This window comes from Callorhinchus milii, unplaced genomic scaffold (assembly GCF_018977255.1).
Source record: "Callorhinchus milii isolate IMCB2004 unplaced genomic scaffold, IMCB_Cmil_1.0 Scaffold25, whole genome shotgun sequence".
NCBI classification, from domain to species: Eukaryota; Metazoa; Chordata; class Chondrichthyes; order Chimaeriformes; family Callorhinchidae; genus Callorhinchus; species Callorhinchus milii.
Window position 1 is genome coordinate 3,329,744 of NW_024704766.1, and position 12,158 is coordinate 3,341,901.

The 12,158-nt window shown below is 42.8% G+C and overlaps 1 protein-coding gene across 17 annotated transcripts in view; it reads left to right on the forward strand.

Moving 5' to 3' along the window:
- LOC103180312 (neural cell adhesion molecule 1) overlaps positions 1-12,158 on the forward strand; it is a 238,670-nt gene that overhangs the window by 165,061 nt on the left and 61,451 nt on the right. For 13 of the 17 annotated variants that reach the window (XM_042343868.1, XM_042343873.1, XM_042343866.1 and 10 more), the window contains one exon: positions 4,431-4,460. The exons of the other annotated variants lie outside the window; for them this stretch is intronic. In XM_042343868.1, the coding sequence (XP_042199802.1) occupies positions 4,431-4,460 (30 nt within the window). The remainder of the gene's footprint in view (positions 1-4,430; positions 4,461-12,158) is intronic. 17 annotated transcript variants of the gene reach the window in all.

Sequence of the window (12,158 nt, forward strand, 5' to 3'; positions counted from 1 at the left end):
TGGAGGGAATGGTGTTTTGAGCCATAAAGTAACATGGGGAATTACCGACTTGCTGTACAATGGAAATTGTAAATTGTAACTGCCGTAAATCCCTTAATTTGGCGAATGCCCCTTTGCAGACTCTAATGTTCCCCTATAAAGGTCTCCTTCCCTCTGTTTGGTAAGAGCCAACCATATCGCTGTAGTGTTTCTACACTTAGCTCCTCTCCTCAGTCCATTGTTTTGTCCTTAGAGGTTTAGATGGTTTATCCCAGACTCAGGCACATTGCAAACATCTTCAATTTGGGAATAATAATAATAATAAACCTTGCATTTGATATAGCGCCACATCACGTCTTCGAGACGTCTGTCAAAGCGCTTCACATAATATACTGTGAATTGACTGTGTATATTTCGTGGGCGAAACGCGGCAGCCAATTGCGCACAGCAGCGTCCCCACAAACAGTCGTGGATTGATTGACCCAATTGTTTTTTTTTTAAATGATCCACAGTTCTTTCTTTCACGCGGGGAGGATATCTGCACTTAACTTGTGTTAAGTCCTGGGAAGCGCTTTGAACGCAAGGCTATTGATAGTTTTAAATTCTCATTCAGTCATCAGACGATCCGATGGTGTCTTCCACTTTCACCTGTGGCCTCACCGCTAAAAAAAAACTTGAACTCTGTCTCCTCGAGTGTGAATGAGAGCACACGTCGGGCCCAAACCGTGCTGAGAGCAGAGAATCACCACCCCCCAGCACAATTTCAAACACTTTGAAGAGATTTTCTAATTATATTCCCTTTGCAATAGCAAAAAAAAGCCTTTAAATACTGAACTGTTTCAACAGTGGGATTTCCGCCCACCGCCCCACCCACCACTACCACACACAATTTATGGCTGGTTAAAACCATGCGTCGTTCCCAGTTAACACAACGTTCTTCCCCAAGAATTGAGCTTGGGTTTAATGGACTGACAAGGGCTTTGTGAACAAATGCACTCTACATCCTCACCCATCTCCTTCGTGTACCACTGCAGTGTGTCTTGTTTTGTACTGCTTTTGCCCTCCAGTATTGTGCCGTGTCTGCCGAAATCAAAGCCCTGTTTGGTTTCCGTCAGCGACTTGGCGTTAACTGAGGTGCGCAAAAGAATCATCGCGTCCGTCTCTTACAGTCTTGGCTTTTATTGTTTTGGCGACTTGCTCATCGGGTCATCAGTTGAAATTCATGTTTCATTCATGCTTCGTATTGTATGTTAAAAATGTAATAGTGGGGAGGGGGAGTTGCTTTTCTTTACACCAGTGAGCCAAGATGTACAATATATGCTTCCATATCTAATCTGACTCGCCCCTTCCATGATATTTTCGTCTGTGCTTCTCTTTTAGTTTCCTTTGCTAATCGTTGCTAAAGCCCCCCCCGCCCCACTCTCAACCCCAGGAACAGGATAGACGTGGGTGTTATCTTTAAAGCCAAGGTTATAATAAGTTATTTCCATCTGGCTTTTTTTTTCTCCTATTGCTTCCCTTCATTATTATTCTCCGTTGTTTTTGTATCAGCTCTTTTCCTGCTGCTCTTTTTTTTCTCTCTCTGCCTAGTTTTCTTCTCGTTTATGTTTCTTTTTGTTTCCTCTTGGGCCAGTCACCTCTGTTTCCCGAGTCAGAGAGGTCCAGGGGCACTGTTGATGCCTAATGGGTTGGGTGGTCCTAGCTGGACAAACAGCTGGGAAGCTTACCAGACAGCGCCCTCGATACCAAGCTATGAGATTTTAGCTTATTTAAACTCCAGCAGTTACCTCAACGCAAACTCTGGATTGCCCCAACCCGTACTTAATACTTTCCGGGTATTGGGTAAGCAGAATGCGTCCCTCCAGGGAGAGAGTGCCAGACACATTCCAGACACAGGCAAATGTCCACATGCAGAGTCAGTCCCCGTAAAAACTGCAATAAAATATTCTGCATCAGTGCCAATTATTATCTAGCCAACTGCTTCAATAATAATAATAATAATAATAATAACAATAATAATAATAATAATCCTTGCATTTGATGTGGCACCTTATCAAGTCTTCAAGACGTCTCAAAACACTTCACAGAATATACTGTAAAGTGTAGTGAATGTATATTTTGTGGGCTTTGGCTAAAACATGGTCAACGAGAGAAGGGGGTACGTTTTGAGGCGTACATTAAAAGAGAAGAGGAAGAGAGGGGGCAAGTCGGAGGGAAATGGGAATGGAGTTCCAGAGAGTGGATGTCGAGAAATAACTAAGCTTTACACAGAGAGTAATCAATATTGCCTGCATTATTTAATTAGTTTTAATGATATTAAGTCTGTTTAAAAAGAGTTATGTTACAGCACTTTATGGCGGAAAGATCTCACATTAAAACGCTGTCAGTTTCACAAGAGAAACCAATGTAAATATATAAAGCGGTGTGAATATATGAAAAAAAGACCTATAATCTTCTTTGGGTCTGTTAAGCAATGACTTGTTGTTGACTGTTAAACAAAGACAAGCATTATCTTGATAGTGTGTTGTTCGCCCGTCGTTAACTTGAAATAATTCCACCAAATGCGTGTGCGTCTTTCCAGTGCTGTAAAATAGATTCAGTGTTCAGAAGGACGAAATGGAAAGAAAATTTAATCCCCACTCCATGTGGAGAGTGTCTGCATGACACATATTAGCACACGGTTCTGAGTGCCCATTACACAAAATACATTAAGCGTGACATAGTACAGAGTAGGTTTAAACTGGTGCTATCAGTGGGGCGAGGGCACATTAACTTTAGGGTCTCGGCAAAGTTGGATGCATACCAGATGGCTGACATTTCTTTTAAGCCTTTGGGAACCACTGATTTAGATGCTCACTACTGCCACCCATTCATTTTATTTCATTCATTCATCCATTCATTCATTTTTAAATCCAAATTGTATGTTAAAGACATCCATTCATGTATCCACGACAAATAAGGGGCTTGGTGAGCCAGTTTTGTGTGGGTAAAGCACAGTAGTTTGTTGTGCGATGGGTCAGAATTAATTATAGTTACGGAACGATTTAGAAGCAGCATGAATCTTACGTAACACATGTCTGACTGATTTCTTCCATCCGTAGACACTGTGCATTTTAATGGATTTAACTTACACTTGTTTTCAGCTCCACCCAGCAATGGTCTTCCTGGAAATACTGACTTTAATTACCCTCCCCACCTCACACACGGCCCCAGCGAACATAGGTATCAACTCTTTGTTAGAATCTGCGGAGTAAGTCTACTCACCCCTCTCCCCTTCCAATTATTCTTTGTCAATCCAAAAAAATCTGAGCCAATGGAGATTTCCATTCAGTCAGTTCTCTGTATCACTTCTAAAACCCACTGCACTGATCATCAATGTGAACTTACCAACTTTGAGATGGAATGGGATTTCCCCCCCAACACACACACACACACACTTAAAAACAATACAAATTTATATTTAAACAGAACCTTCCATGTCGGGAGGGAATCCCAATGCCACTTAACCCTCCTGGCTTGAGCTGAGGGTGGAAGCCAAGGGAGAGAGGGGAGATGACCAAAAACAGGGTCAAAGACATCTGTCTCGACACCAATCTCTCTGGGGAGGTAAAGCACACCTTTACCACCCGTTTCCACAGCCCCCCACCCACCACCACCCCTCTCGGTTGCCCTGTAAGAAAGTATTTATTGTATTTAACACTGTAAAGAATAAAAGTCCGTAAAGACTTGGTAAGTCTTTTGTAAATCTTTTCAACGCGGGAAAAAAAGTAAAGTAAAGGCGGGTTAGACGTCAACTTTTACAGTGAAAATTAAATCAAATTGCACGTCGTCACAGTGTCTCGCTCTTTGTGAAAACCCACGCCCGAACAGTGTACAGAGAATCGGGTTTAGCTCTCGGAAGAAACCCTTTGTGATGGCAAATTATTGACTCGTCCGTTTTCAGGCCTGGGAACCTCACGCACACAAAAATTTATATGAGCTGATGATTCTTCTCAGAGCAGCCTACAAATTACGATACCTAGATCAGGCCAGATTAATGCACTGTATTAAAATGTCATGCAGTGAAATCCTATCGAATCGAATTAAAAAATAAATTGAATTTCCGTGGGTTAAGCAAACATTGTTACAGCAGTCAAGTCTCCTTATCTGTATGCAAACTTTGAGCTTCTTTATTGATTGTGCAGAGTTTCTGCTGGAAACACGAGAGGAGGAGATGAAAGTTATTTTGATGCCGTATTCTGTAGCGATGAGGTTCCTCTGTGTTCAAGTAACCTTCTCAGACATTGTTGCCTGCAAGAAATCTGTTTCAACGCAACTTCTCTCGTGTTAACCGGCTGTGCTTGTTCGTATTGTCGACGTCTGAAAAGTTTTTGCGAACAACAGTTTTTTCAAGGCTTTTTTTTTCTTGCTTCTTTGTTTTTGTTGTTCTGTTTCATGTCTGTTTCCTGCAGGCTTCATGGACAAGGCCCGTGACACAAAAGGTATATGGCTACCTGGACGTAGCCACATTCTAGTTAACTCTTTTAACTCTAGCGTAGAAAGTAGGTTACAGGAGGTAGTCATTAAACCTAACCACACTAACCTTAGCCGGTTAGACTCTAGAGGGTAATGAGTTACTAATGGGGAAGGCTCAGAATTTCAAGTTTCCAGCAGAGTTTAGCTTTCATTTATATTGGGAGAAAGGGAGGCAATGGGAAATTAGAGACCAAGACAATATTCCCTACTCTTGGGCTCATTTCCAGCATTTCCCAAATTCTTCTCCCTTTGCTGCTCCAGACTTGGGAGGGATAGGATCCGTCAATCAGCTTCAAACCAACCGTTTGCTCTAAGATTAAATGATATTCTGTCCGTGCAGACACTCGGTGATAGCTTGTTGTCCTCGTGCTTGTGTTTGTGCTGGTGTTTGCATGCCTTTAGAATGCTCGCTGCTCGATGTTTTCCAAGGTTTAATTCTCAACGCGAACCAGGTGGTGCGAAAGTCAATGGACGGCGGTAATTTTCTTAAAAGGAAGAGGGCATTCAGCTCATTGTGTCTGCGTGGTGCTTTGCTCCGCATTCGAGCCGTCTGTCTTCTCTAATCCCGTCTCTCAGCTCCTTTCCTGTACAATGAATTTCTTGTCAGTAAATTTCCCCCCAACCCATAGAAAATTAGGAAGCTTCGAGGGATGACCAGCTTATCATTCAATAGCTTGCAGGGCATGTAGAAAGCCTGCTCCCACGTCTCCGTCATTGATGCTCTGTAACTGGATGTTATGAGATCAAGGTCACGAAAGCCCAGGAATAACTTGACCCCTGGTTTCCTTCCTAACTGGAGAAATAACTCTTGACCCTTCCCTTTCCTTCAGTGCTGCAGTCACATCATAGCAGAGAGCGTCACATCGGTACAATCAGAGAAGGGAGTTTCTCCCGGTGTTCTGGCCAACAATCCAGCAGATAAAATTGGTCGTTCAGTTCATGGCTGCTTGTGGGACATTGATTAGCGGTTCTGTTTGCCTGCAAAATACTGTCATTATTATTATTGTTGTAATTCTTATTATAATTAATAATCTTACTCCTTGCATTTCACATCACAACCTTTCACGTCGGGTGTACGTCCCATAGCGCTTCACGGGATTTATTGTAAAATGAACTGTGTATCTTGTGGGTGAATTTTACATTTCGCAGTAAAATCCTGTTGAAGCGCTTTTGAGACATTTCGCCACTGTGGTTAAGGGTAACGTCAAATGCAAGATTTAGGATTATCCGATTCGTTCTGTGGGACCTTTGTCGATGCATTGCCTCGTCTGATTGTTCAGTGTTTTGGTTTCCTCGCAGTGTGTGTGTACATTTATTTACCACTGAGTTATTATGTTGTAATCTTCTGCACTTTTACTGATGGCAGTAAGTTCATTTATACAGTCGGATGATCGTTGAATCTATTTACACTCATTCCAAATAGAAATCAATCCATGTTTTCCTTGGTCTGAAACGTACAAAAACCCAACATTGTGCATAAGAGTCTTCTCGCTCGACCTAAGATCATGGCAATTTCTGCTAAACTCAAGATAACATGTGGACATTTAGAAAGCGTTGTGACCTTTTTCTTGCAAAATCTCCCAATTTTTTTATCACGAGAAATATTATTAATATTATAGAGGATAATAATTATAATTTAAATATTTCAGCAAGTGACGAACCTAATGGGGACTCGCAAGTGGAGAAGTGGATGGGATTATTAATTCTCTGGATTGCACCTTTTATTCGTAGAACTGGAAAGGCTGGCCAGGATGTTAATTGCAACAAAAATTAATTAGGAAGCAAACCAGTCCAATGCAAATTCTCCCAGATTGACCGAACTGCTGAAAACGATAGCAGCAAACGATTGAAGGGAGATTCTCTCGCCCGGTGTCGTAGCCTACAATCCCCAGATAAAAATTGGTCATTCGCTTCATGACGGTTTGTGGGACATTGCTGTTTGCAATCGGGCTTCAGGGTTTGCCGTCAAACGCAAGTCGCTGCACATCCTTGAGAGGTCATCCTGAGCTATATCAAATGCGAGGATTAATATTAGTATGATTCAAAATCCATGAAAAGGTTCAGGATGGTTTTGATGTCCGAGCTCTCCGTCAGTAGCTAAGTGCAGGAAAGCTCCACCACCATTTCAGATACTATCGATGGGCGAAGCGCTTTGAAACGTCCTTCCCGATTTTTATTCCCAGTATTTTTGCTCAGCGCTCCAGTTGTTCTCTGCCTTTGCTTCCTGCCGAGATTTTAATCTTGCTCGTTTCGAAAAGCTCCCAGAAATTCAGATTTCGGCGCTATTCCCCCGGCCGCTAAACCTCGCAGAGCGAAATTCTCATTCGATAAAAACAATTACAGTGTCACGAAAATTGAATCCCGAGGACAATAAAAAATGCTTTCTGCAGTAATTACTTCTGCTTCAGGAAATGGCTTCATATGAATTCAGACTCCGTAAGGCTCGTGACGTATGAAGTATGCACAAGTATGTGCAATTAGCAAGGATTAATTCTTATTTTAATTTGGGGCGGGAGGGGGGGGGAAAAAAATCGTAAACTAATTAAGAAAAATGCCACTTTTTTGGAGGGGAAAGAAAACCAGGTCCTCTAGTGGTTGAAATGCCATCCCGCTTAAAGGACGCTATACACAGCGTGACTAAAAAGTCATGACACCATTACAATGTCTGATAAGTCTTAAAGAAATTATGATTTTGCTTGGGTAATAGGCTTTCTTATTTTGAAACATAAGACTCTTTGGGCACCCTGTAAATGGTTTGATGCTCTCTGCAGTCGAGAAAAAAAAATATATATATACAGTAAACTCTGGATAACTCATATAAATGATACATAAATAAATGCAGTTGGGATAGTGTCAGTATGATGACTTAGTGCCAATATAAGCCAGTGTTGAGTTATCCGGAGTTTACTGTTTCTGTGTAAACTTTTATTGTGCAGAGATAGACTGTGGCTGTGCAGTTGGCAGTTCGGACGTGAAAGGAGATTAAAGATGGACACATTAATAACACAGTCTAACTCTGGCAACTTGACAAATGAACTGGGCAAAGCAAATTGCATTATATTTATAAAAATTAATTACCCAGCACAGCTGAAATCGAAGTCGACCCACATTTAATGTGCTTAGACCCGGATATTAATTGAAATATGTAGCGTACAAAATGATATTCTAATGATTGCTAATTTTGCTAATTAAATTTGTCTGAAAGCGTTCACCCTGTGGTAAAACAGAAAGGGAGGGAGGGAGGGAGAGAGGGCTGAAAACATATACCCAGTTATTGATTGACAGAAAGGGTTGAGTGTGTGTTTTTTGCTCAGCCGGGGACACACGCAGAAACTCATCACCATGGTTGACTATCCAGACCACACAGAAAGATTCACGCATGCCACCTACACGGGAAAATTTCCCTGTGTCTCGAATCGAATAGGCGCTCTCTTCCTAGAGGGATGCAGCCCACTTCCCTAATTGCAGAGAGTGTTAGACTTGGGGACCCCAGAGTGTGCGGTTGGGGCAACCACTGAGGTTTTAATGAGTTGCTTGCCATTCAAAACATTGGCTGGCTTTTTGGGCTAGGTCTACCCCCACCCCCCACCCGAAGGAGCTTTAACGTCCAGCATTCACAGGAGCTGAGTGGGGTGAATCCCTGTTCCCAGTCTTTCTGATGATCCAGGCTGGCTAGTCTGCCATTACCAAGTCCCTTGGCGTACTGCAGGTCCAACTGGCTCAGCAACCGGACTGCCGAGACCATCAAGGAAATGCCGCTCACCTCCCCAGGGTACATTTGGCAGCGGGGAGCGGAGAGCCCCGGTCATTTCAAAGCTGAGATCCTGCGTCCTGTTAAGGAGAGGAGCGATGTTGCGCAGGAGGACAGCAATTAACCTTCTCACCAGCTTCTGACGCTGGGGTGTGAGGTGACCCCACAGGCTGACACCAACCTGGAACAATTTATCACTTTGATTTCAACCGGCCTCACTGTTAACCATCTGTTACCAGCGAAGGAATCTGAGCTCGTCCGCAAGTGTCAGTCCAGTCTAAACCCTTAATGACAATATAATAATCATCCTTGCATTTGATACAGCGCCTTATCACGTCTTCGAGACGTCTCAAAGCGCTTCACAGAACACACCGTAAAGTGAATCGACTGTATAGTTTGTGGGCGAAACCATTATCTTGGGAACGTTTACGCAGCCTGCTGAGGGGAGCGGCAACATTTGTTTAAAAGAGTCAAATCTTTTCAAATCTTTGCCTCTTAAGTCTCTAAGACTTGCCTCTTTGACCGCCCTTTCTTCCCCCTCAACCCTCATCAACTCCCCCCCACCCCCTCCACACACACACACACACACACACACACACTTCTCAAGCTCAGGTGCCCAGGTGACAGGAAAAGAGCGACATAAGTGTAGGTATAACGCTGTAACACAGATGAATCTTGACTTTGTGCTGTAATGCATCAAACCCGCGGATTGTGCTGAGCCAGCGTTCCTCCAAACAACCGCCAACGCCTTCGGAATCGTTTTCCCGGAGAGTGACTAATTGGCTGGTTGAGAACAGGATGCTGCACTCATTTGTAAAGATAAAGAGCAGCTCAGCGCTGTGATGGGAGGACAGTGGGGTGGAATCCTGGAAGGGTGCGATCAGATGGGCTGAAGCGCCCGTCATCAATTCCAGCCTCTCTCGCAAAGTAATTGCGGTCCCAACATTGTCAGCTTGATTTCCAGCATCCCAGATAATGAGTTGTTTTTACATTTCCTTCTCTTACACAATATCCACTGAACCCACTGCTTTGGTTTCTTCAATCCTCCTCTGCCATTTGTCTTGTCAGCCCGTCTCAGTTGGCCGCTCTCAGGCCTCTGAGTCAGGAGGATGACATTTCGAAGCCCCGCGTCAGGATTTTGAGCAAACATCATCTCGAGGGCTAAGATTGCAGTGCGGTGCTCGGGGAACAAATGCATTGTCGGAGATGCTGCCCTTCGAATGGGACCTTAAACCGAGCTGCAATATGTACTTGTTCAGGTGTACGTTACAGAGCCTGCAGCACTCTTCGAAAAGAGAGTTTTTTTTTATCCTGGTGTCCTGGCAAAACAGTTCCCTCAAGTAAATCGATCTCTCACTTGGTGGCTGTTTGTGGGGCGCTGCTGGGTGCAAATCGACTGCCGCATTCACCCACAAAACGCACAGTCGCTGACTGCACTGATCTTGACAGATCCTATACCGAACGTAGGGATTGAGGTCATCATTCATTATTTACTAACTAATTAATTCATTAATAATAACCCTTGCAGTTGATTTGGCGCTTTATCACGTCGTCAAGGCATTTCGAAGCGCATCACAGGATGTACTGTAAAGTGACTTGACACTGTATTTTGGGAGCACAGCAATGTCGACTCAAATCTATGTCAGCGTTTCACCAGTTATAGTTATAGTTTTGTAAAACATTAGGTATGCTTTCTGCACTCTTCCCTTTGTTGAAGTTATAGCGAGGTTTGAATCAGTGTAGGAGCACGACAGAGGCAGAGGACAGTGATAATAATAATAATCCTTGCATTTGCTATAGCGCCTTATCATGCCTTCGAGACGATTCAAAGACAATATACTGTAAAGTGAATTGCCTGTGGACGTTGTGGGCGAAAAGGGCAATTGGTAATGAAGGGGCCGGAATTGTCACACAAAGGGTTTGGGTGCTTTGAATGTGGAGTGAAATATATGTATAAATATAATACGTGGAGTCCTGTAGCTCAGTGGTTAGAGCACTCGCTTTGCAAGTGAGAGACCTGAGTTCAATTCCCGGCAGAGGGCGAAACCTTGGGCAAGTTTCCTTACTCCACACAGAGCCTAATAATAATCCTCCAAAACAAAAACAATAATAAATAGGTCATTTTCAATCTACGACTGTTTGTGGGACATTGCTATGCGCAATTGGCTGCCGCGTTCGCCCACAAATATACAGTCATTCACTTTACAGTGTGTTCTGTGAAGCGCTTTGGGACGTCCTCCCGACGTGAAAAGCGCTATATCAAATACAAGGATTATTATTATTATTATTATTATTATAACATCATAAAACTCGGAAAGCCCCAGTTATTTGTCGAAGGCGCAGAGGATCAAGTTCAGTGGAAGCAGATCTGTAATAAGGTAAAGCGGGGGCCTGCAATGATATAGCTGCAATGTTTTCAAACTGTAGGATAAAAAAGGTGGCGTTCCTAAACCCGTTCGTTTTAACCGTTATCACTGGTGATTATTAGGGAATGGAAGACGCTTAGGAATGATGCAATTTTGACCCTGAAAGGCGGTCATCAGGACAGCTGTACCAGCCACAAGTTGTCAGCTTCAGAAAAGAACAATGTTCTGAACGTCAAGGTCCATTAATATTTTGCATCCAGGAATGTCCATCTCCCTCTCCCTCTGCTCCGAATGAGAAAACCAATGAATAGCATTCTGTGAGAACTTTTAAGGCATGTAGTGACCAGGGTTTAGCTCTCGCTCAGTAAGAAGGAGTGTTGAAGCCTGGAAGGAATTCATTCCATGAGATACAATGCACTGAGCAAGTTCCCAATAGAACACCTCTAAGGATTATTGAGTTAATAGGAAACTATCTACTGGGTGGAAACTGGTTTGGCAGTTCAGAGTGGAAGATGATGGAAGGATAAAAAAGGCTTTGACTGGCATGGGTAATGATAAGAGAAGCTCTACAGGGAATTATTCGAGGTCACCAGCGTTTATACTATTCACACTTTGATCGGGGAAAAAAAAATGTGATTTTAATGTGCGGCTCGATAAGTGGTGAAAGAATGGTCACGAGTTGAGCAGGATTGAATTAAGGAATGTAACATTGATTGAATGAATATAATTGGAAGGTAATGCCCTTCAGATAATGTGAAATACACTCGCAGTGAGAGAGAGAGAGAGAGTCCGTTAGGATTGGAACAAAGGAAAACGATTTGGGTTTGAGTTTGTTTCCACCACTCAGAGAAAGGATCTCTTGTCCTGTCTTTGAGATCAACAAACTAATAAAAGTCCTGGGTTTCCTCTGGAAAGTATTTGAGACAACTCAACCCCTTCTTTAACTGCTCACTTGAACTATTTACTGCATAGAATTTTGGGTTTCCGGCTTTAAATGTCACTTTCCGCATTGCAGAGAGGTCACAGAAGGAAGTTTAGGATTTAGAAAAGTAGGACTTAGTGTGTTTTGATTTGCAAAGAGAAAAAGAGAGAGTGGGGAGGGGCAGGGGTGTGATTTGGCCGTGCCAAAATTTTAGTTTGAAATACTTATTATTCTCCCGTAGGAGAGTTGTGGCGGTTGTTACGAAGACAGGAGATCAACCAGCCACGGGAGGAACACCGATGGGCCTCTCTCAAAAGCTGACTTTAAATTATTTTTTAAAAAATAATTGGATATTTTTATATTTTATATTTTACATTGAGTACATATTGAATATTACCGCGCTTGCTTCTCTGTCCTCCAACTAAAAACAGCAGTTTAAATAATTCCGTAAGCACGTCGTATTCCAACGATGAATTTATCTTATTCTTAATTATTCATCTTAAGATTATTAATAAAACAGGTTCCCCAATTTGACTTAGCGATTTTAAAAATGAATGCAATAGTAACCCCACACCTGAACGTACACCCCTTCCTGTGTACGCCTTGATTTCCGCGTACACCCAGC